The 24,958-nt window shown below is 41.3% G+C and overlaps 1 protein-coding gene across 3 annotated transcripts; it reads right to left on the bottom strand.

Annotated features, from left to right (window-relative positions):
- Positions 1-30: 30 nt before the first annotated feature.
- Positions 31-24,851, bottom strand: FZR1 (fizzy and cell division cycle 20 related 1). 3 transcript variants are annotated; one of them, XM_032213296.1, is made up of 14 exons: positions 24,775-24,851; positions 22,045-22,212; positions 20,005-20,130; positions 18,730-18,793; positions 17,940-18,067; positions 16,639-16,721; positions 14,723-14,906; positions 13,835-13,900; positions 13,024-13,126; positions 10,494-10,678; positions 9,295-9,528; positions 7,750-7,854; positions 6,032-6,124; positions 31-2,983 (listed from the first exon to the last, which is right to left on the bottom strand). In XM_032213296.1, exons 2-14 carry the CDS (start codon positions 22,111-22,113, stop codon positions 2,942-2,944), a joined length of 1,482 nt encoding a protein of 493 aa, XP_032069187.1. In that variant the 5' UTR covers positions 22,114-22,212; positions 24,775-24,851; the 3' UTR covers positions 31-2,941. The 3 variants fall into 3 exon arrangements, with proteins under 3 accessions (XP_032069187.1, XP_032070742.1, XP_032069987.1); XM_032214851.1 differs by lacking the exon at positions 24,775-24,851 and adding an exon at positions 24,708-24,730; XM_032214096.1 differs by lacking the exon at positions 24,775-24,851 and adding an exon at positions 23,793-23,973.
- Between the last annotated feature and the right edge of the window lie 107 nt (positions 24,852-24,958).

Genomic DNA, 24,958 nt, shown 5'->3' with positions numbered 1-24,958 from the left:
AATTCGTGGAACTTGTATTTTTTTTTAATCCTCTTACGTGGATTTTTGTTTTTCTTACACATAACTGGTCAACATGCGTCAGTACAATCAACTCTTGCAACCCATATGAGAATTGAGACAACACACACACACACACACACACACACACACACACACACTACTTATTTGGAGGCAGCTAAACCCACCACAAACTCCCCATTTGTAGCATCTGCTCCAGATGGAAAGTTAAGAGTTGGGGATTCAAATTATTCTCTTCTTATGAACATGATCTCAAGATGGCACGTTGTGAATGGAAGTAAACAAGAGGGATCCTCCTTCAGATGCTGGCAGTCCATGGGCCATTTTTTTCTTTTTTTAAAAAAAAAATAACTGCTGGGTTTGTCATGTTAGATACTACACTGAGGCAAAGCCGGTTGTTCGAACACCAAAACAAAAGCACTGTGTAGACCAGGTGGACATCAAAAAGCTGACAGGGCCTTGGATGGAACGGAAATAATCTTTCTGAGAAAGTACTTCACATTCTAGCCATCCAGGAGAACGCTCATCCTTCTGTATGGAAACCGGCGCTCTATTCAGAACTTCCTTTCAAGAATACTCTAGTTGGTTATGTGGTATTTGTACATAGCACTTCTTGCATAGTCTAAGAAGCAGAAAATTTTGCCTCAACACCAGTTATTTCCCCCAGTCTGGTGCTATGTGACTACAATCAGTGTAATCTTAAACCACCCTCGGTCAAAAGGGCTCAAGGATGATAGCAACTGGAGTTCCCACATCAACAGAACCCAAAGCTGGAGGAAGACCAGAAGATACACACCATGCATGAAGGGCCACATGTCGATTCCTTACATGCTCACAAAGAGAACTGGACTTCTGCAAATATTCTATTAAGTGCAAAGACACCGCAAACAAGCAACAGATTGTACAGCTGGGGTAGTTCTTCACAAAGAGGAATAAGGGCTGCTAAAATACAAAATACACTGATTTTAAAAGCAACACGTAGAACTCAAGTGCTGTAGTCTTCGTATCTCAGACCTTCCTGGCATTTCTAACTGGGCTTCAAATAAACAACATCGTTCTGTCCTATTCAACCAAATTAAAAAATAAAAAAAATTCACTTTGGACTGAAATACAGGACTTCATATAACCAAAAATGTTCCGTTTATTGACTTCTTTCTAACACTAAACATAAATCCCTCAAACCTATATAGCTCCTTCAGAGTGAATCGAGACTTATTAGACCTAAACTTTCGATTCTCTCCTTGCATTCTCAATTTGGTCTCTTATTTCTCATTCTGGACAAGCCGCAAGGAGTCCAATTTTTAATATTAGGACACAGAGAAGGAAGTGCATCACTCTAACATTCAACCCTAAGAGCCGAAATTGCGAATTGTCTTAAATACAGTATGAACTCAACTTGTATGCTTTCTTCCTTTTGGAAAGCAACATTTCTCCCCCCCTCCCCCGCCAACACATCAAAACACAAGCCACCCAGCCTCGGCTTTCAAATCTCTGGCATCTCTTTACATTTGCCCCCAAGTCAAGCTTAAAAGCCAACCCTTCTCTCAGCTCTCGCCCAGCAATTTGTGCTTATTTGCTTATTGGAAACTCTTCAAAATCAACAGGGCTTCATTCTGAAACCTATGAAATGGTTCAGCATAAACATATTGCTGTGCTGTTTGGGGACAAGTCACTTTATATCGGTGTACCTTAAGCAGGGATGAGTAACTCCCCCCCCCGCCAAGGACTCTTTCTTTCTTCTAAAAGATACGCTTGGCCCAGGGATTGCAGGGTTATGGCTGGTGAAATGCCATCATCGCTAAGAAGATGAACTCAACAAGCTTAGCCCCTTTTTTCTTCCTGGAAAAGGGGAGGAAGAGGAGGAGGAGGAGGATTTGAGGCATCGGATAGCTCTTACAAAGCCTTGTTTTCCCATCAGCAGAAGGGAAAAAAACAGCCCTTTAGGAAGCAAGATGGAAAAATTTCTCCCACTTTATTTTGTTCCTTAATTATTCAACTTTTGTTTCTCCGATTATTTTTTTTAAAAAAGCACAAATAAAGGGCTGAAAATTTGGCCTTGCCCACTGCAGAGGTGTTCTGAGGGCAATGAAAAAGGATGCAGGGGCTATATATGGCGTGCAAAATACTGCCTTGCAGGTCTGTATTAGCCTTCCTTAAGCTGAATACGCCCGAAGAATTACACTCATCCCTGCAGCCTGTTCTTCAGGCCCTAGCCGTGCTGAGAATGACAACAGGTGTGCATTCAGCACAACTGGAGAGCAGAAGGATTAAGGCTTAAATAAAAGTACTCTTCTCTTCCCCTTTTCAGTACCGCTCCCACAAACCAATCCACCACGTGCTCAGGGGTCCATCCAAATGCTGCTGAACTGACATCAACAAACTCTGTATGTCTTGGGAAATGAATCCTGCAAAGTTGTCTTTTTCCTCCTTGGCCACATTGGTGATACTTCCATCAGAGCTGGTTTACTTTCTATCGATACACAGAATTCATTTTCTTTTATTCATCTTCATGGCCAGGACCCCTGCTCCTTTTCCTTTTTTAAAAAAATTCGTGCAACAGGCAGGCACACTTGGGCACTTACTCTCTTTCACTCATTCACTCACATACACTACACACAGACACACACTTGAAGATTCTCCTCTCTCTGAAGCCCTTCCCCATTTGTCTCCTGTCCTGGAGGACAAGAAAATATTTCTTCTTTTTTTTTTTTGCCAGCTTCCCTTCCCACCCCCCCCACCCCCCCTAAATAATGCTCAATAGCATTGATACTCAGGTATTTAATAAGCATCTCTGAGTCCCCTCTAAACAGATTGACACCTTGCCCCCTGGTTCCCACCCACCCCGTCTCCCAAATCCAGGCTTCTGGCTCCATGCACACCGGTTAGTGGTCTTGACCCAAAAATACAGTCCGTGGGTTGATTTTTACCGTATCCTGGTGAAGAGGTTAAGAACTGAAACAGACTCCTAGGATTGAAGAGACAGAAAAGGAACCGTTAGCATTGCATTTCTTAGAAGTGTTTTAACAGAAGATCTCCAAATGGGATGTAATATCACCTGGAAATGTAAACATATTCTAACACTGAGAAAAAACAGTAAAATAAAATAAAATGAAATAGAGAACATGTATGTATGTATGTATGTATGTATGTATGTTATATTTGTGCTGATAAATAAATAAAGGCAACAGTAAAAAAGAGTAACAAAAAGGCAACAGTAAAAAATATTGGGTTTCTGTCTGGATGGTCTCTTGTGACGAGCCGAAGGACAGAGAATGGAAGTAGTGATCTTCCTCCCATATTTGGGCATACCGGGGGTTGTAAATCTAAATAGATACCTTTCACCCTGGCTTGGCTGATAAGGAGTTGAGCTCTGTGGCTCAGTGGTTAACACATCTACCTAAGATGCAATACAGCACAGGTTCGATTCCCAGTAAGGGTATGGCTAGCTGATGAGAGCTAAATAGCTTGAAATAGATCTATACTAGTCTCCCTTTATTTATTTATCAGCACAAATACAATGAAATATATATATAAATAATATATAAACTCGGACATATCACACACATATATATACGCACACTCCCATACAAAAATATCCATATAAATTCGTAGGAACATTTCTACTATAGGTGGCCCTTGTGCAATGGCCATTTGTTCAGTGACCAAACTCACAATGCTGTTGAATGAGTGGTAGTTACAACTTAACAGTCATCACAACCTCCCTGTAGTCAGTCATTTTACCAGCTTCCCACAAGCAAAGTCAAAGCGGAAGCTGGCCGGAAGTCGCAGTCACGTGAGGTCCTTGTTTAATGACTTGCACAGTTCTCACTTAATTAGGGCAACCAGAACTGCTGAAACTGCTACCGTTCAGCAGCACAGTTGATGTGGTTTTTTTGACTTATGACAAGGTTGCTTAATGATAAGTTTCTGGTCCCAATCAGCAACATCAAGCAAGGGCTACCTGTATTCCCATCAGCTGAGTATTATAGGTTCTTTCATGCAGGCACAAAGAGCTGCAACACAACAACAATCTCTCTCCTAATCCAGAACAACCCAGTACTGAATTTCTAGCACTGGTATCTGGAAGTCTCTAAAAAGCCAGGCAACAAAGTATGAGAAAATCAGCCCTTGTCTACTACTAGTCCCAAATTTTAATATTCAGAGGAATCCTGAATTTGAACCTGAAGCCTCCACCTAGTCATCGGGACTAATAGTAATAGTATCCTCTCTCTCAGGATGGGCATGTTCCAGGTCCCTTCCCTAAATGTTGCTTAGAGTGGAAGATAGGCAGCATGCCTTCTCAATGGCCAGGGATGGGTTCCTGCCAGTTCTAACAGCTTCTATAGAAGAGGTTTCACAAATCTACAGTGCTATTTAGAACCGGTTCCAGATCCCTCCCCCCGCCCATCATCAAGATGAAGAGCAAGAGGAGGAATTCTGGGAGTTGAAGTCCACAAGTCTTAAAGCTGTCAAGTTTGAACACCCCCCCGGGGGGGTGTTCTAAAGGGTTAGGGGTGCAAGGGTCTTGTAACTTGACAGCTTTAAGACTTGCACACTTCAATGCCAGAGTTCCTGAGCCAACATTTTGGTTGCTAAGTAAGAGCGTTGTTAAGTGAGTTTCACCACATTTTACAAGTTGGCCACGCCCATCCAGTCATAAGACTGCCAGGCTACTCCCACCCGGTCACATGGCCAGCAAGCCACTCCTACAAAGCAGGCCACACCTACAGAAGAGGTTCTAAAAATTTTTGAAACCCACCACTGCCCCCTGCCCTTTTCGAACCCCCTTCCAGGGCTCTACTCTCATAGCCTTCTGAAAAGCCTTAAGGCCTGGCTTTTCCCATAAGCACTGGGGTAGTGTAAGGCTGGAGCCCAGTGAAGTTCTTTATGGACACGTGGGAATATTTCATGGCACTGGAAATTTCTGTGCAGGATTTTACGTTTTTTTTAAAAAAATCATTGTTTTTACTGTCACTTGTGAGCCACCCGAAGTAATTCTGCATAAATGGGCAGCTACATAAACCTTTAAAACAAATGAACAAGTTATTGACTGCTGTGCTCCATCTCTCATGTCTTAACTCCACAGAGGCTGCCAATTAAAATCAAAACAGGAAAACAGCTGGACTGGATCATGGAGAACACCTCACTCCATGTTCCCACCTGTCCTTGAGAACCAGTCATATGCCGATGACAGGGGTTGGCAACCTTAAACACTCAAAGAGCCATTTGGACCAGTTTCCCACAGAAAAGAAAACACCGGGAGCCACAAAGGTCCTAACCAGAAGTCCCCATTCAAGTGTGGTTCCTCCACCATAGAGTCTCCTCCTAGCGTGGCGTCCTTTTTCCTCTATCTGTCCTAACCAAAAGCCTTATCAATTGCAGAGCCGAACGGAAAACCCGCTCCTTGCCATAGAGTCTCCTCCTGGCGTGCCGTACTTCTCCTCCCCCCAATCAGAAGGTCCTCTCAAAATTGTGGCACTGACCAGCGACAGGGAGACACAACAGAGGGATGAAAGAGCCACATGCGGCTCCAGAGCCGCGAGTTGCTGACCCCTGGCTTATGAGAAATCCCTAGCACCCTTCTGACAGAGACAACAGACGTTAAGGAGGAAATTCTCCAATACAATCCACTCACTGTTCTTCCTGGGAGAGAAGCATGATTTCTTTATAGCCTACTTTTTCAAAATGTGTACATTCTTCTAAGACAGCCTTCAAATATGTGCAAAATACAACAGTGATGCTGAGTGACTTATCTGAACTTCTGAACTGGCACTACATTGGAATGGAATTCATAAATCTCCAGAGGTACCTATCTAGCCACTTACATGGCAGAAGATAAAAGATTTTTTTAAAGACAGACAGCAGCTGAGTTTGAGACTGAAGCTTTCTTTGTCTTCAGTCATTAATTGCTTGTAAGCCTCATCTCATTATGTACCACTGGAAGTCAGCATTAGCTTCAAAGATGATTGCTCAAGTACATGAAAAAAAAAACACACACACACAAAGATTTTACCTTGGTAGAGCGGGTTTTGCTGAAAACATTCCAAAACCTCAGTGTCTCATCCCCGGCTCCTGTCACAATGGCTTCTCCATCTGGTGACATTGCCTATAAAATGAAAGGAGTTGAATTTCTTACCAGATAGACCCATCCACAGAGCACTGTTTACCCCTTTCACCGTGTGTGTGTGTGTGTGTGTGTCATTTTCCTCAGTTCACGGTGGCCTGTCTGAGGAAAATGATTAATACTATTTATTAGATTCATATGGCAACCCATCTTATTTATGTGACTTTGGGCAGCTCGCAACAATAATTCAGTAAAAACAGGTTAAAAACAATAGACGGACATATAAAAAGTACATCAATTTAAAAAAAACAAACCAGAAAATCATGATCAGCAGAATTCACCCAATATCAGTTCAACGTAGTCACTGTAAGAGCTTACCACTATCAGTAGACACCTCTACCACCCTCCAGCCCCACCCCCAGCATGGCGGCAGAGCCATGTTTTCAGGGACTTCCTAAAAGGCAGAAGGGCAAGGGCCAATCTAAGTTAGAGGGGATGATGTTCCACAGGGTGGCTGCCATGGAAGAAAAGGCTCTTTCTGGGTCTCACCAGATGAAATTCTTTTGCAGACAGGACCCGTAACATGCCTCTCATGATGGAATACAACACAATAGCAGAGTTGGAAGGGACCTTGGAGGTCTTCTAGTCTAACCCCTTGCCTAGGCAGAAAACCCTATACCGTTTCAGACAAATGGCTATCCAACATCTTCTTAAAGACTTCCAATGTTGGGTAGATGCAACTGGAGAGAGGTGTTCAAATAACCTGGTTTTATGCTATACAGGACTTTGTATGTCGCAACAGGCACTCTGGATTGAACTCACAAGTTTATGGGGAACCAGTGCAGCTGAATCAGTGCAGTGGAGTAGACTGTTGTGCTGATTGAGGTGCGCATAACTGCACACGCTGCTACATTCTCTACCAGTTGCAGCTTCTGGATGCTCTTCAAGGGTAAGCCCATGTGGAGTATATGATAGTAATCCAATCCAGAAATGACCAGGGCATGAGTAACTGTGAGCAGAGCCAACTGGTCCAGGAATGGGCACAACTGGCACATTAAGAAGGAGTAGGCCACAGCTGTCACCTGCTCTTCAAGCAGGACCATGAGCCCAGGAGAAGCCTTGGATTCCACAGTAGGTCTGTTTGGGGCAGGGTCACCCCCATCCAGACCCAAAGATGATAGGCTCTTGGAATCCAATGCCACTCAGTTTTGTTAGTTGAGCCAAAGCCTATTGTTCCCATTAAGACTTATTGTTCCAGACTTCAGAGAAAAGAACTCCAACAACATTACTTAATTTGCTAAGGATAGAGATATATCTCCATTGGGTATCATAAACACAGTGATGATATCGCCAGCAGATGACCTCATGCAGCAGTTTTGTGCAGCTATTAAATGAGATTGGGGAGAATATCAAATCCTGCAGAACCTCACAAAGCAGGGACTGAGGACCGGGGGGGGGGCACTTGCTCTTTATCAACACTGACTGGAACTGATCCTAGAGGAAGGAGGAGAACCAAAACAAGACAGTGTTGTCCCCCAGGGGCACCAGCACAAGACACTCTCAACACCTATTTCTGGAACCAGAGCAGGAGATATCATGGTTGATGATATTGAAGGCAATCAAAAGGTCAAGAAGAGCAAGGATGACTGCATGACCCCCATACTCACCAAGTAAAGGACTCTGTAGGAATGCCCAGTTAGCTTTGCGACCTGAGTCAAGGACGGGTACTTCCAAACGAGGATCTGGTTCTGTGAGTATCCATGGGTGCTCACCTACAGAGAGAACACTCTTCAGCTCTTAGTTCCAAACAAAAGACAAGCACGGAGACTGAGGAAGGGGGTCCCAATTCTCATTTGACCGTTGAGGATGTTGATGGTAACCTCTAAGTAGGTTTTCCATAGAAATCCTTATCAGTTAAGGTGGTTAAGAAGTATGAATTGACTCGTTGTTGTTGTTTGGTTGCGAAGTAATGCCCCACTCTCTGTAAACCAGCAACCCACCCACCTCCCGGTCCTTCACTGTCTAACCCAAACCCATGTTCACTATGCCAATGACACTATCTATCTCCATTCCATGCTATCCCCCTCTCCTTCTGCCTTCAATTGTTTCAGCCAAGGAATTATTTGGTCTCTTTCATGATGGGAGAGAGATCAAGAGATGCTTTACAAGCTGATGAAGGAAAAGTTTATACAAGTGGGAGGACCCAAAATAAAAGCAAAAAACAGCGTTTTTATTCAGCTCCATCTTTAGTTCAGAATCCCCCTAATTATGTCACTTCTCTCATAAACTGATGCATCATTCACAATAGCCCTGCAAGGTAGCTTGTAATGAGAGGACAGTGTTCAAATTATCAAGGAACATAGCAGAACACAGGCATTCTCTTTTAAAATGTGTAAATTCTGCCCTAAGCCCACTAACAGCAGCTAAGGGCCCCTGACTGCTTTTGAAGAGACAAATAGCCCTACTCTAGCAGAATGATTGCTATTCTAGCATCCAGTATCTTCTGCATTGGTGACAGCTGACGAAAAGAATACAATACTTTATTTGGCCAAGTGTGATTAGACACACAAGGAATTTGTCTCTGATGTAGAAGCTCTTAGTGTCTTATGCGCAAAGCAACAGAATCATCATCATCCCAATAAAAGATGGTAGTAAAGAAGATAATAATAAGGATATGGTAATACTACAGTCATTCTACATGGTTAAATATTCATACCGTGTTTTCCCCAAAATAAGACACTGTGTTATAGTAATCTTTGCTCCAAAAGATGTATTAGGGCTTATTTTCTGGTTAGATCAGGAGGGTCAAACTAGCAGCCCACCGGCTGGATATGTCATGCACCCTATCTCCGCACAAAAACATTGTGATACGTCACATGACGGCAATGTGGCACAGTGAATTTGACCCCCTTGGGTTAGATCTTATTTTGGGGAAAATATGGTTCGTCCATCTTAACTGGGGCTTTATTTTTTGGGGTAGGGCTTATATTATAAGCATCCTGAAAAATAATGCTAGAGCTTATTTTCTGATTGAGTCTCATTTTGCAGGAAACACAGTAGACATAAAGCCCAAAGAGAATTATTTCTCAAAGTTTCTAAGTTCAACATGATATTCCCCGTGTCACATTGAATTCTGCTAAAAAAAAACCACCAACAACTGGGGATCCTTCTCCTATGCATCAACCAAACCCATACTGTCCCATGGTCCTTACCAGTTCGTTGGCATGCTTGGACCAAGCAAGATTGCACACTTGTGATCCTGTGTCAATGCACTGCAAAGGCTGCCCAGTTAAGGTGTTCCAGAAGCGTATACAGCGGTCAGCAGTCCCACCTCCTGAAGCCAGGAGCCCATGCTGATGAGGGGACCAAGCAATAGCTTTGACTGCCGCCAGGTGCTCTGTATACTGCTGGACAGGGCTGAGGCTGGAATGGTTCCAGACAAGGAGCTGGAAAGGAAGGACAGAGGTTCATGAGGATTGTGCTCGCAGAGCAGGGGGACTCTTGCCAACACTTGAGGCAGGGGCTCAAACAAGTTACCACTGGTATTCTTTGTTCCAAGACTATGTTTTGCACACTGGAAGGGAAGAGGAATAGCAACTGGAAAAAAGGACTTTCTTTCATTGCCCAGTTTTGATTACGGCGGTCCACTAAGTTCTAGAACTGTATTTTTAAATTGAAAAATCGATACCATCAATAATCAAACAGCTTTAACTGGTTTGTGGATTGAACCGTTCTACTCACTATTAGAATACAGTGACATATTTGGAATTAGGCCTCAAGACCTAAGAGAAATTTGCTATTACTAGAATTTGTTTGGAATTTGAACATTTCTATTCTTGTCTTTCCAAGTTTTTACATTTTCCACAGCTGTTCGTTTTTATTTTATTTTTTTAAATTAAACCACATACAGGTAGTCCTCGTGTTATGATTGTCATTGAGCCTGGAATTATGGGCATGACAGTCGTTAAATGCCTTTTGATTGTGTCATGTCTTGACTGTGCCTGATTTTACAAGCTTTTTTACAGCAGTCGTTAAGAAAACCCATTTTCACCAATGGGAGGTTTTTGGCGGAAGCTGCCAAAAATAAGCTGAAAATCATGGTCACGTGGGGCACTACAAACAGCTATAAGTTTGAGCCGCTTGCCAAGCATCCAAAATGCGATCATGTAAATGGTGTGTGTGTCCATCACAATGTCCGAAAATGGGTTGTAAATGGTTCTGGGGAGGTCTCTCAGAATTTCAAACAGCAGTGTTTGAAGTTAAGTGTATGTTATATTGCAGCCCTCAAAAGGGTCATCAAAGCAAATATCCAATAATAACGATAAACTAGAAATAAACATTATAAAAACTGCACGTTATTTTCAGAAAGGAATGGGAAAACATAAAATTAGACCAAGCTGCTTCACTGCACCTTGTTGTCATTCCCACCAGATGCCAGGAGCTGGTGATCTGTGGACCATTTCAGCCCACACACTTCCTGTCTATGGCCTTGAAGGCGCCGTTCGGACTGCAAGGGAGGCGTCCGGATGTCTCTCTGGAGGATCATCCGGTCCCGACTGCCAGAAGATAGCTGATCTGCATTCCATGCCAGAGCACCTAGAACAGAGGAGTGTTGTGAAAACCACGAAAAACATCATTGTTGGGAAAAATCCTTTCTGAAGAGAAGTTATGTGTATAAATTCTAGGGCACCTCCTGCCGCCTGTGAAATGTCATGCTCAGAGCCGTTCTAATCACCAGACAAAACAGCCATTTGCCAGAGGAAAGTAATGTCAGAAATGGTTGGAATTAATACTATTTTTAAGATAAGAACTAGGTTTGGGTTTCCTAAAACAATTCTCTTCCAGTGCAATATCCAGCATATGACGCCAGATTTCATAATTTCATCTTTAATAATGAAAGAAAGCTAAAAAACAGAACTGCCCCGAGACTATGAAGGAATTACAGTCTTGAAAGGAAACTGAATATCCCGGTTGTTTAAAGCTAAGAAGTGATTAAATTTCACATATGTCACCTCTTCTGAAGCGTCTTCCAATCACTAGAGCCTTCTTTATCCAGAAAGCTATTGCTCACCTATTCCAAACCTTGTTTTGACTAGGAACAGCAACTCTACAGGTTTCAGGAAGGTTTTTTTTCCCAATTGCTGCGTGAGGAGCCCTTTTCTACTTACTATATTTTTCAGACTATAAGACGCACCGGTGTATAAGATGCACCAAGATTTCGAAGAGTTAAGTAAGAAATAAAAGTCTTTGTCCTCCCTGGCCCCCAGAAGCATTCTGCAGGCTTCAGCAGGGCTGGGGAAAGGCAAACATGCCTCAGTTTTTGCAAAAAAGTCCTTTATTTTACTGTTTTTTGCAGAAATGAGGGCATTTTTGCCTTCCCTCAGTACTGTTGAAGCCTGCAGAGTGCTGCTGGGGACTGGGGGCAGACAAAAACGTCTCCATTTCTGTGAAAAACGGCCTATTTTTTTTGCAAAAATGGGTGCTTCAGGCGGCCAAAAATGGCTGTGTGTATAAGACTGGACTACTGCAATGCGCTCTACATGGGGCAGCCCTCCGAAGAGCCTTCGGAGACTTCAGCTCGTCTAGAATGCAGCTGCACGAGCGATTGTGGGTACACCTCGGTACACCCACGTTACACCTATCCTCCGCGAGCTGCACTGGTTACCGATTGGTCTCCGGATACGCTTCAAGGTGCTAGTCGTCACTTATAAAGCCCTTCATGGTATTGGACCTGGGTACTTGAGAGACTGCCTGCTGCCAATTACCTCCCAAAGACCCATTAGATCACAGATTAGGCCTCCTCCGGGTTCCATCTACCATCCAATGTCATCTGGCTATTACCCGGGGGAGGGCCTTCTCTGTGGCAGCTCCGGCCCTTTGGAACGAGCTCCCCGCAGAGATTCGGACCCTCACCTCTCTCCAGGCCTTCCGAAAAGCCGTAAAAACCTGGCTGTGTCGGCAGGCCTGGGGTCGATGAGTTCCCTTCCCCTCTCGAATCATGTGGCTGTTGGTTGTTTTTAAATGCCCTGTATTTTTTGTTGTAGTTTTTGTGTTTCCCTTCCCCTCCTTTGGGTTTGTGTGCCGCCCTGAGTCCCGCTGGGAATAGGGCGGCATATAAATAAAATGAACCTTGAACCTTGATAAGACACACCAACATTTCCATGCTCTTTTAGGGGGCGAAAGAGTGCATCTTATACTCTGAAAAATACAGTAGTTACTAGATTTGTTTCTAGCCACTAGATTAATACAACATTAGCTAATTGCTCATACAGATATATTATATTCCTTTGGTTAAAAAAGAATTATGGCTAACCAAAATAACACAAAATTATGAACAATCTTCCGCATGCTCAACATCCAGATTAAAAATTTATCTAAATCCTTGAAATTTTAATGTCTCCTAAAAAAGTAAAGAGCATCTACCCTATTTATCAAATAGGGTTCTTTAATTTATCAAATTAAAAAGCATCTTAACCATAAAAAGAGCCACAGTCAAAGCATGATTCCCTCCACAGAAAACAGCTAAATACAAAGCCTTTCAAATCCTAACCTCTCTGGAACAAACCGTTTTCACTTAGCATCTGAAAATTATGGGAGAACTCATGGCAAGCACATCCCAAAACTTGCAGCAACCAGCGATGTTCCATGTCAGGTTACAATATTCTAGCTTTCCAACAGAACATGAAGTAGGGTTACCAAAGAGGATCTCGGCACGTGGACAGGTTCACAGACAGGTAGAAGATGGCTTATGGAGCATTCAAGTCCCAGATAATTTAACCTAGGATTATGGAAGAATGGGGCTATATCATCCATGTTCTCACAATGACCAAGAGTCATCTACAATGCTAAGTATAAGAAGAATTCATTACTGAGCAAGGAAAAATTAACATTTGCGATGGGATAGAATGTTCCAATAGGCGACATCAGTCAGCTGTCCTTACCCACTCTGGCCGTGTGACCTTCCAACATTGAGAGTTTCTTTCCTGCTGCAGCATCCCAGATCTGTACAAAACCTTTGTGGGTCCCAACTGCCACCAAATTGCCCTAAGCAGGGGAGTGAAAAAAAGATATCAAACATACGGCTGCAGGAACTATCACTCTCCTGGGAAAACACTACTCCAAAAACGGTCCCAGCTCTACAGCAATGTTGAAGAATGTGTTCTTTCTCTCTAGTTAGCAACTGAACACCTAAACATTTGCTGTTATTTATTTTACAGGCATTTGTATGCAGAGTCACTTGCACAAAATTTCTGCAGGACGCTGAATTGCACTTTTAATGATAAAGGGGCTTTGTATGGTTTTGAAAAATAAGTTGTGTAGAATTGTGGTTGTGCAGAGGGAGAGAGGGAGGGAGGGAGGGAGGGAGAGAGAGGGAGAGGGAGAGAGAGGGAGGGAGAGACAGAGACAGAGAGGGAGTGATGTTACCAGGCAACTGGACGGCACCTTGATTGGACCATGTGACTGATTGTTTGGGGAAGGGGGAAAACTTTTACTTTTAATTAGGTGGGAATTGCGGGAACCTTCAGAGTCGATTCTCACCAGAACTGGGCCAATGATACATTGGATGATATATTGAATAAAACTATTCTTTGAGGAATCTACCTGCCTTGGAGTTTAGTTTGCTATGGGTATATTATTTGGAATCAATGGAGACCTAGAACCCACACTCCTGATTTCTAGGCCAGCACCTTAGCCACTATAGCAAACTGGCTCTCAATCTTAATCTCAGACCTGCAGTGACCACATACTGACCCGTTCTGACCATCCTACAGAGGTAACAGAATCTCCTTCCACAGAGAGATCACACAGCCGCGTCACCTTAGGGGGGAAAAAAATCAAGAATCAGAAATCTCTGTAAAGGCACTGGGGGAAAAAAGAGGGGGGGGGAATCATATACTTGGGTTTCAGAAACCTCTCTTGTACTTTTGGCTTCAGAAAGCTAAGCAGTAGGAAAATCCTGCCCTTAACAAAAATTTCAAGCCAGGGGTTTCCAAACGCCCAGTATCTGAAAGATACTGGTTTTCAAATTTAAATGTGGTGCATGTTCAGAGCAGGCTACCAGAGCAGAAACCCACATAGCTAGTCAAAGGAGGGACTTCTTCAAGGGGCCCCAAAGGTGTTTTTTCAGGAGGCAGCTGGATAAAAAAAACACCTTTGGGGCAACCAGGACCTGGATGACTGAGAATCAGTCAGACTTTTAGCTATACAATTTGGGATGAACACCCTTTGAATGGAGTGGGAGTAGGAATGGCTTTTCAGAGGTGGGGAGAGAAATTGCAGACTACAGGAACTAGAAGCATCACTCAGGTGACCCTGAGGAACACAGATAAACCTCCAAGGGTTTCAACGACCTTTTAAAGGATGCAGATGACCAGCTGTCTGCAAGGAATATAAATCCTTCCGTTCCCCACTATCCTGTCAGAGCGGAAGAAGCTTCTTGGATGAGAAGCGAAATGTCTTTAAAAGAAAAAACAAGAAAGTTCAGTTGCCTCCTGAAAAAGCACCTTTGGCACAACCATTACCTGGATGACTGAGAATCTCTACAGACTTCTTCAAGGGGCAAATAATATTCTGGCTCTCTATTGGGGGAGATGTCCAAGGGCAGGCATGTAAACTCTTGAATCAAACAACAGGCTTTACCTGGCTAGTGCAAGCACTCCAAAGGTAGACACATGTCCCAAGACCAACACTGAGGACGTTGAGGGATGACCAATCAACTAGGTTCAAGTAGAAGTCATCTTGAAGTTCTGGAGCATCCAAAACTTTGAATGGAATCTTGGATATCTTCCTTGTGGGCTTTCGAGGTGATCGAAGTAATTTTTGACTATTGGAAGGAGGAAGGAAAAAAGAAGTTGAGGAAATTATCCAAGAGAAAGAATATCCATTCTCCCCAGATATACCCTAGTTTGGTTACCCTCCTCTTACAAATACACACAAACAATAAGATATTTAAATATCAAAGTAACTAGCTGTTCTATTATTTCCTGAAGTCACTTCAGGAATTCCAGACCATTTAAAGGACCACCTCCCTCCTATTATATCCACCCAGCCCACCAGGATGGGAAGGCAGGGTATGTTGCAGATCCCGTCTATTAGGGATGTATATTTGGTGGAACCATGAAAAGGGAGTGATGGTGGGATCTTCTCAACGGAATATCATTCCTCCAATGTATGATTAACCCTCCACTATGTTGCTTTTCCTAAAGGCCCTGAAGACGTGGTTTTGTCAGTGCGCCTGGGGACCATGAATGGAGAATGGTTGATTTGATTATGTTGCTGCTACCACAGGGAAAAGGTATGGGTTTTTATGTTGTGGAATTTTTAATGCTTGGAGTCACCTGGACAGCCATATAAATAACCATCAGCGGCTATTAGAGTTACATTCTTCTGGCAGAACTGGAAACAGCATGCAAGTTGGGTGATGGCATTGCCCTTCTTCCCTATTTAGGGCTTTTCATATTTTGTGTAATAAGTGCTAGACATATTAATTTTTGTTTAATTCAGCACTGTTCTTCTTGTATTCCGAAAAAGATATTTCTTTTATATTCTTTCTCTACATGCTAAACAGCTAGAGATCAAGCAGGGGTTGGTTATTCGAATGCTGGGGATGCTTTCATTGAAAGTTGTGTATTGAGCAATGGTTGAGACCTAATGCTCTAAATTCCACACATCTCCTCCCTGTTTATTCACACACTGACATTGTTACATGGCTGGCTGGCTGGCTGGGGAATTCTGGGAGTTGAAGTCCATACATTTTTATGTTGATATGGTTGAGAAACACAGCTGTAAAGGGTCACCCTGTAAAATTCCTAGAAATAATATATTCATTGATTAATGGTCCAGGAAGCAACATTAAAAAAAGAGAAGACTAGATCAGATTAAACCGTTCTATCAAATGCACCTCACACAGTTTATGTGGTTCAGATGCCAATAGAATAGAATAGAATAACAGAGTTGGAAGGGACCGTGGAGATCTTCTAGTCCAACCCCCTGCTCAGGCAGGAAACCCTATACCATTTCCAGTGTCATTTCAAGACATATGGAAACTCCCACCCACCCCAAATCCAACACAATTCAAGAAAATTTCCCCTTCCCATTTCTAAAACAAGCGCAAGAGAAAAGCTCATCCATGAGGGAAGGGGATTTGCAGCTTATCTCACGGGAGCTTTATTCTACCACACCCACACTGTATTCCATCCACAATAGCAATAGCACTTAGACTTATATACCGCTTCACAGTGCTTTACAGCCCTCTCTAAACGATTTACAGAGTCAACCTATTGCCCCCAACAATCTGGGTCCTCATTTTACCGAACTCGGAAGGATGGAAGGCTGAGTCAACCTTGAGCTGCTCAGAATCGAACTCCTGGAGTGAGCAGTGAGTTAGCCTGCAGTACTGCATTCTGACCACTGTGCCACTACGGCTCTTTTAGTAATAAAAACCATAACAAATTTCAATGCAACTTCTAGTTCCCAAACCACGAGGTGGCATTAGTTCCAGGATGATTATTCTGCATGGATAAATAACCACCATCCCATTTCAAAGGGTAGCCAACCTTTTGTTGCTGACAGGGGAGAGGGAGTATGGAGAGACCTCGTTGCCATCATCAGGACTGGAACGTTTTGTGGTGAGGGAGTACTACATTAACAAGGAGAAAACAATTGCCCCAAAATTAGCAAACTGAGTTTTCTGCCAAAGAACAAGCACTTGATTTCACAATCCAGTCAGACTTCACAGATGGCATTAAGCTATCATATTTGTTTAATTTTGGCTTAACGTGCTCTCTGAACCCCAGCCATTGTGACTCTTCAATAAGAACCTGGCTAAGTGCAATATATGTATGAAGTCAGTCTGGCCTGTCCGTCTGCCAAATGCTCACAAACAGCCTGTTTAGTTGTCTTTGTCTACAGCTTTCCTTCAACAGGCAACAAGATAAGAAACAGAGAGTGACTCAAGAGTCTGCTCAACCACATCCTTTTCAGCTGTAATTAAAAAAAAAATTGAAATAGCCTCCCCAGAGTGGCTTATCTTTGCTTGCTTTCAGACAAGCAACATATCAGAAAGACAATAAATAACTTCACACTATTTTATGATCTAATTCTTTTCAATTTGTTTCAATATTTTTTTGACCATTATCCCAATGCTTCTTTTGTTGTACTTTAACGTTCTGTTTTAATTTTAGTGGGAGACGATTTAGCAACTTTAACAAGGGTCAGATATTAGAACTATGCAAAGAATTCAAAATAACTGCTTTATAAACATGTATCACAACTCTGTTCAAGGACAGCTGTTTTGCTCTGGCTAAGTTGCTTCCTGATGTATCTTTTTAAAATGTTTTGCATACTTAAGACACAATATCTGAATACTCATTTCTAAAACTGTGGAAGAATATTACTGCACTAGTGGTATTCCATTAACCATCAGATTAGTTTGAGAACAGGAAGCTGAATTAGATTCCCTTTTGGCCTGATACACGCAGCTTTGATTTTTTAAATGAATTTGCATTTAAATTAATAGCTGTACCATGCCACATGTGATCTAACAATCATAAATTCTTTGTTTTTAAATAGTTAATGAAATATAACAGATCAATGGTTTTTTTTACCTATAATGTTTTAACTGGGACTTCCAAATCCAGAAACAATCTAAATTTCAACTATTAAACGGGCCACTTTACAAAACATTATGTTCAGCTAAACAGATTCACACCCTAACTGAGTTTAAATGAATAATACTAATTCCTAAATGAATCATTTAATTCCTAATTCCTAAATGAGTAATACTACTGGTTTTTATTGCAGGTCACCACTGACTATTCTACAAAAAGGCAATATAACTTTCAGAGGAGGAGAATACCGTGAAAAGGCTCTTCTTCTCAGGCGTGGAGGGCTGCAGCCTCCTGTCCTCAGTCTGTGGATCTTGGACTTTCTCAATCCCAGCTCCAAGGAGTTCATTTTTTAGCAAGGCGGAGTAGGCAAGGCCATCTGCACAAACAAAAACCTTGTGATTGGCCGTTTCTTAAAAAAAAAAAAAGGTTAACTGGAAGCAAGTAGCAACTTACAAAAACAAAAAACAAGAACAGTTTTTCAAAACATTTTTTGATAAGAGACATTTTACCAAAGATATTAATTAGTAATCAAGAGATTGGAGACTGAATTTCAAAGTTACCCAAATCTGTCTTATTGGCAACAGCTACTATTATTATATTTCATTAACTTACAGAAAAAAGGACATAGAATTTTAAAAAAAATATTATTTCCAAAAGATATTAGTGACCAGGCGGTTGGAGACGACATTTGAAAGTTAGTTAAATCTGTCTTATTACAAAGCGCTAATATACTTAATTACAAACATGAAGGATGAGTATAAGTAATGCTGAGATCCTATTAATATTAGTTAAGGATCCCTTATTCTTCCTTAAAGCTTACATTCATTTTGGCAAAAGCTTCAGACTCTGCTAAATATCTTCCACAGGGTTATTATGTAGTTTTCTCCCCCAATGTCTACGGAGATTCTCAGTCATCCAGGTCAAGATGGCAAAGACAAACAGCAAACCAAGGTACTGCAGTCTAGCACAAACCAGCCTACCCCAATCTCTTCAGAGGGCCTAAGGCATGCAAGCAATAGGCAAGATTTGGTCTCTAACCTTTGCCATTGTCTGAAGTGGCATCTTTTGCTTTTCTATTTTGACTTGGAGACTTTTCATTTTCCTAAAAATGCAGATAAAACAATTAGCATGCACCCATTTTGAGAATTTCCAAAGTTCATAGTAGATCTTTTTTTTTTTGCTTTCAAAAGGCAATATAATTGTTGTAAAGCTTTCTAAGCAGCCTCACTGCAGAAGATTCTGAGTCACATATCAGAGGTTCTACTTTGACTACCTGCTTAATTTGGCACTACTTATACTCCCTTATTTCCCTAGATTTAAAAATTGTTCTCCTCTTCAATGGTTAGACATTTTAGAGGAATATGGAGTTCAAGGAACTCTATTACAGCTCATCTTTTCACCCAGAAATTCTGATATTTTTTTTAAAAATGCCAAAAGTTTTCAAAATACCTCTTCAATAAACATTGCTGCCCATTCACTCAGCTTGGGAGTTTTATAACCTGCTTTGCAGCTCCTCTCCTGCAGCCCCACTCTCTGCTTCTAAAGCTTAAATTCAAAGCAAGGCTGCATCAGGGAGGGAGACTATTCAGTTATTCTAAAAGCCGTGATCAACTGGCTCCCATCCCTTTTTCATTCAAACCAGCTTTTTAAACAAATTACAGTCTTTTAACACCTATCAAACAATCCCTGCATGTACTGTTTTCCATTGATTTTAGAGTATGTCTTGCTTGATTATATATTTATAATCAATTATTAAGAAAATAAATCTTACTTGTGTAAACCAGATATTTTTCAATAACTAAACCCATCTTCAAGAATCACTTGAAGTTCCTCAGCATTTTTAAGACCCAAAAGCCTTGCATCACAACTCCTGACACTCTGAACATCTGGATAAACTCCTGCTTCATACCTAAAAAACCCTCAAATTTGACCATCACCTCCCTATCCAGGTAAGTAGCTCAAATTGTAAGATTGCCTTCTAAAAACTTGGAGAGGATTGCCAGCCTGACTAGACATGGTAGGCTGGATGACCTGATTCCTGACAATCTTGGCCATGATAGTCCTAAGACATATGGTACTCTCCATATGGGTTAAGATCACAACTCCAATCACTGAACATGTTATTTTATTTTGGATATCATCAAATGTTTAAGGGAAACCATGACTGTAAAATATATATTTAAAACAAAACAAAACAAAACACACAAATGGAATGACCAACAGGAAGAAAGAAAACATCATGTCAAGTATTTGGGAACATCCAGTCACCCACAACCAGTCAGCCAACTAAACGGCCTTTTCTGCAAAGCTCACATTTATTCTATGAAAGCTGATGCTCCAATTTGCTCCGGCTCGGGAAGGAATGAATCTGTCACCATGTTTACTAGGGGAGGAGACGGGTGAATTAGAAGGTGTCAAGGTCCTCCTCATATCTGTAACCTGGAATTTTGAAAGAACAAGAATGGGAGGGAAGAAAAGGTCAGGAAAGCAGCCATTGGAAATCCACAACAAAGACTAGTGACAAAACAGAATACAACTGCATTAAAAATGAAATTCAGCAATTACAGAAAAATGAGGTTCCAGGTTGTCCTCGACTTACAACAGTTCATTCAGTGACCATTTAAAGTTATGGGAGGGAGCATACTAGTCTCCCTTTATTTATTTATCAGCACAAATGCAGTACACACACACACATCTATATCTCAGAGTGAAATAAAGCTACCTCATTTATAGCATTTGAGGATAATGCAAGCTACCCACAGAATTGCAGTAAAGAACAACAAAATATTCACATTTAAAAACTATTTCAATGGCACAAAAACCTTATTTTTTATCTGTTTGGGCTGTTTTGCTTTTTTAAAAATTTCAGAGCCAAAATCTATTATTGAATAAGTACAATAAGTGTGTTAAGCAGGGGAGTACAGAATGTTCTGACTTTAAATAACCACCCATTCCAGCTTAGGAAGGCCACTTCTGAATATTCTAGATAGGATTCAACCTGTCACTTCCAGAACTGATTATGAGAGTTCTGTAAATCATGGATTGAATCATTTCTGGACATTTAGAACCACTTACAGAGTATTCTGAAAGGATTGGAACAGTTTATTTGGGTGAGGGCATTCGGTGCAGTTTAATGCAATTTCACTTAGCACCACACTAACAATGCATAATCTTGCAAAATTGTCTTGTTATATTTAATATATATCTACATTTTTATATTTTCATCACATTGCAGAAAGATAAAAAATGAGCACTGAATTTCAATCACCTGGTGTCACTAAATTTTTAAAAACAAAATAATAATAATACTGTATTACTGAAAAAACCCACAAAAATATATGAATTTGAATGCTTTCCCATTTATTTCATTTTCACTCTTCTGTTGCGAATATCAATGGCAATTCCAATATTTGGCTACTGCATATAAATATGTATTACATGATTTTAATGAGACCTTTTATATTTCTCCAAAGCAACAGGAAACCGCTGAATCTGACAACTTGAATATTTGAAAATACACACGTTTCTTTAATATGAATTCAAATTGCTTCTGTTGCCTCTTTCATCACTTTCCTTAGGCACATACCCACACTCGGTTTTCCCAGAACTTTACATAGCCTCTCAAAATAGGGATGCAACCCTGAGAAGTCCTGAAGTTTCTGAACTCTTAAGAAGTCACCAAATTATTACTTTACAGTTAAAGGTAAAGGTTCCCCTTGCACATATGTGCTAGTCATTCCTGACTCTAGGGAGCGGTGCTCAATTTCGTTTCAAAGCCAAAGAGCCAGCGCTGTCCGAAGAAGTCTCTGTGGTCATGTGGCCGGCATGACTAAATGCCGAAGGCCCACGGAACACTGTTACCTTCCCACCAAAGATGGTTCCTATTTTTCTGCTTACATTTTTATATGCTTTTGAACTGCTAGATTGGCAGAAGCTGGGACAAGTAACAGGAGCTCACTCCGTTATGGGGCGCTAGGGATTTGAACCGCTGAAATGCCGACCTTCTGATCAACAAGCTCAGCGTCTTAGCCACTGAGCCAGCATATCCCTTTAGTTAGGGTTGAATTAAAATTGAAAGGTAGTTTCAATTTTAATTAAGTTTAAATTAAATGCCGTTTTCTACCATTCCCTGTTTTTGAAGTACACCCCTCTCTAAGATACACTTTATGATTGCAAATAGAAGAATGCAAAACTAGGTAATCATTTGTAACTTAATCATATAAACAGCACAGCATGTGTTTGCTCATTATCTCTTGCACAACATGAATCATTTTTAGAGACGTATGCCACAATAGAAGGATTTTATTTCTTGTATCATATACAGGGAAATTTTAAATGCTTAATAATATTTACAGAAGGCATCATGTTTTCATTCTGGATGTTGATCTGACGGAGAAGGCGCCTTTCATAATCTTGATCCATGATGGACAGGTGCAGGATAGTGGAGGGAAAGAGCCAAGGCGTTTTATAATAGTCTCACACAATTTTTTTGTGCATGGAGACCAGGAAGTGACCAATAGGCTGCAAAGAAAAAGGCAGAACCATCAAACTCCAAGCAGTTGAAATGTTAACTCCATCATCTGTTATAATTGTGAGTTCTAATTCCTATTTTAGTATTAGATGACACCTATTTTCACTTAATTACAATGGATTTACACACTGGGCAAATTGGTCATTTATAGACACGATCAAGTCGGGGTCATCCTATGTAAAAATTAGAAATGTTTTCTCCAGCTTAAAGCAAAAACATTGTGTAGCCAAAGTCTTATGTGTTAAAATCAGGCTGACAAAAGAATGGCACCATTCTTTTATTAGTTGCGGGGATTGGCTGGGACTAAGAATTCATTGTTCTCCATACAATTAAACTTATCAACTTGTAATTTAAACAATCACACATTTCTTCTATGAGATCTCCATTCTCCTGATTTATTATAGACAGTAAACTCTTCAGTGCTCACCTGTTTACATGTGGTAAAGCTTCATAGATAATGATAGTACTACAGAAAGACAAACAATTCAAAATTTCCTCACTGCTATTCAAATTAGAAAGCTGGGTCTTAAAAAACCTTGAGAACCAAAGCTTACAAAGTTTTTACCAAACTCTGTAATGTTTCTCTACAAAGCAGTGGCAGATACATTCAAGATCCTTCAATGCCTGTGCATACCGATCTACCAATGAAACCTTACATTACCCAAAGTCAGTTTTAACTTTGAGCAATGCATAACCAACATTTTGTTTGAGCATTATTTAAAAACTTTAAAAACATGTTTTTAAATAACATTAAAACATTAATCCAATACTTGCGGCATAAGAAAATGAAGCATAAATTTCACGTGTTTGAAATGTGAAAAGCCGTAAATATGTGTATTCTCCCTTTTCATCTAAAATACTAGACATTTGTGAAAGTCATAGAAAAGACTCTTATTTTTTATTTTCCATATTAAAAATATGTACAACGTAAAATGTATTTCTGCACCTGAGAGAGCTGCAACACAAAGTCTTCCTTGCTCCTCTGAATGAACTATGATCTTGTATGCTGATGAACTTTGATGAACTTTTCATTTCAATCTGTCTCTCCTGTCTGGCTAATCTGACACACAGCTTGAAGTTATCTATTGACTCCATCAACCAGCTTCTGAGTAAATTTATTCAAGACTTTCTCTAAATTCCACAAATGTGCCAATTCCTTGTGCCAAGCCTTAGGCATGAAAGCCACCTGGGTGATTTTGGGCCACTGTCTTCAGACCAACCCACCACACAGATTTGTTATGGGGAAAATAGGACGCAGGAGTATCTATATTTGTCATCCTGAATTGACTAAAATATCTAAAAAAATATTATATACATAACAGTGTGACATCATAGTTGCCAGTTCTTTAGCTAGTATTGGCCTTCATACAGAGTTCTTCCCAAAATAGAATCTAGGATGTAATATATTATCAAAGTGTATGTGCAGATCCAAAAAAGTGCCCTTTTGTGATTGATAGATGGAAATGTTGTCAATGCAGAAATTTTGTAAGCGCTGTCAAGATTTTTTGGTATGGCACCAGTGTGCCACCAAGCACGGTAATTATTATTATTATCATCATCATCATCTTACCTGACATGTTAAATTAGCAACATCTGTTGTCCTCAAAGGGTGTTGCACTAACATTCCTAACAGGTAATATTTACCTGATATAAATAGTTCTGGGCAATGATAATATGAAAAGCCAAAATAAATTACAACTATACATTTTGCATTCTCACAGCAGTGAAAAAAAATGCATGTTGTGCATCTTCTCTATATTTTTTTCTGATGAAAAAAGAAAAGAAGAATGGGCATTTTCGTCCTAAGGCTTCAAAATTAAAAAAAATATATAAACACACATATATCCAGTCAATTCTAATCATCATCATCCATCAAGCGCACCCCAGCTTAAAGCCTCTCAAGCTTCTTTTACAGCACCCAAGTCCCAACTTCTTCAGTTGACCCAATGCCTCCCCATCCCCTCTAGCCAGCCAATCGGGTTCAAACCCGAGTCCGATGAAATTAAGACATTTCCACATAAAATGTTTTTTTTTCCAGATGCAATGCACAAGTGGGCAGTGTTAAACAAATACAGGTAAATATAATTCCTCTCCCAGGTTTCCTTTAGTCCAGTGACTAATCTATGCTATACATGGAGTGGGAGGGAGCGGCGCTTAGCATCTATCACTGGACTAAGGATGGAGATAACCAGCATTTGGGAATTAACCTCCAGTCTCCCGTGAGGAACCCTCCCCGCTGCAAATCGCCCTTATTACAGAGAACAAGGGATGCTCCAGAAGAGGCCTGTAGGGGAGTGGGGGTCCCCCGAGCCGCCTCCCTCTCCTCCATATTCACCCTCCGCCTTAAATGCCTGTCAGCCTGAACGCTCCCGTAACAAGACAGGCAGCCCTCCCACCGCATCCCAGCCCAGGCAGCCCCCCCGTCCCTACATCACACAGGGATGCAACAGAGCCTTTCTCCAGAAGCCCCGCGCCCGCTTTTCACCTGGGCGCAAAAGGAGGAAAGAACGGACCCGCAGGTAAAAGGAAATATAAACCCTCCCCCGTCTCACCTGCCCTCAGCGAGAGCCATCCAATATGGCGCCGATCCGACTCTCTTGCCCTCCCCTTTTCCCCGCCCACTCTTCCTTCCTCATCACCGGCGCGCAAGGCGTCACGGGAAGAGAAGTCCACTCCCCCCCGCTCCAATCCGCCGCGTCCTTCTCGGCCTCGCTCGCTGATTCGCCCCGTTCGAAT

This window comes from Thamnophis elegans, chromosome 1, assembly GCF_009769535.1.
Source record: "Thamnophis elegans isolate rThaEle1 chromosome 1, rThaEle1.pri, whole genome shotgun sequence".
NCBI classification, from domain to species: domain Eukaryota; kingdom Metazoa; phylum Chordata; class Lepidosauria; order Squamata; family Colubridae; genus Thamnophis; species Thamnophis elegans.
This window is presented reverse-complemented; position numbering and strand designations above follow the sequence as displayed.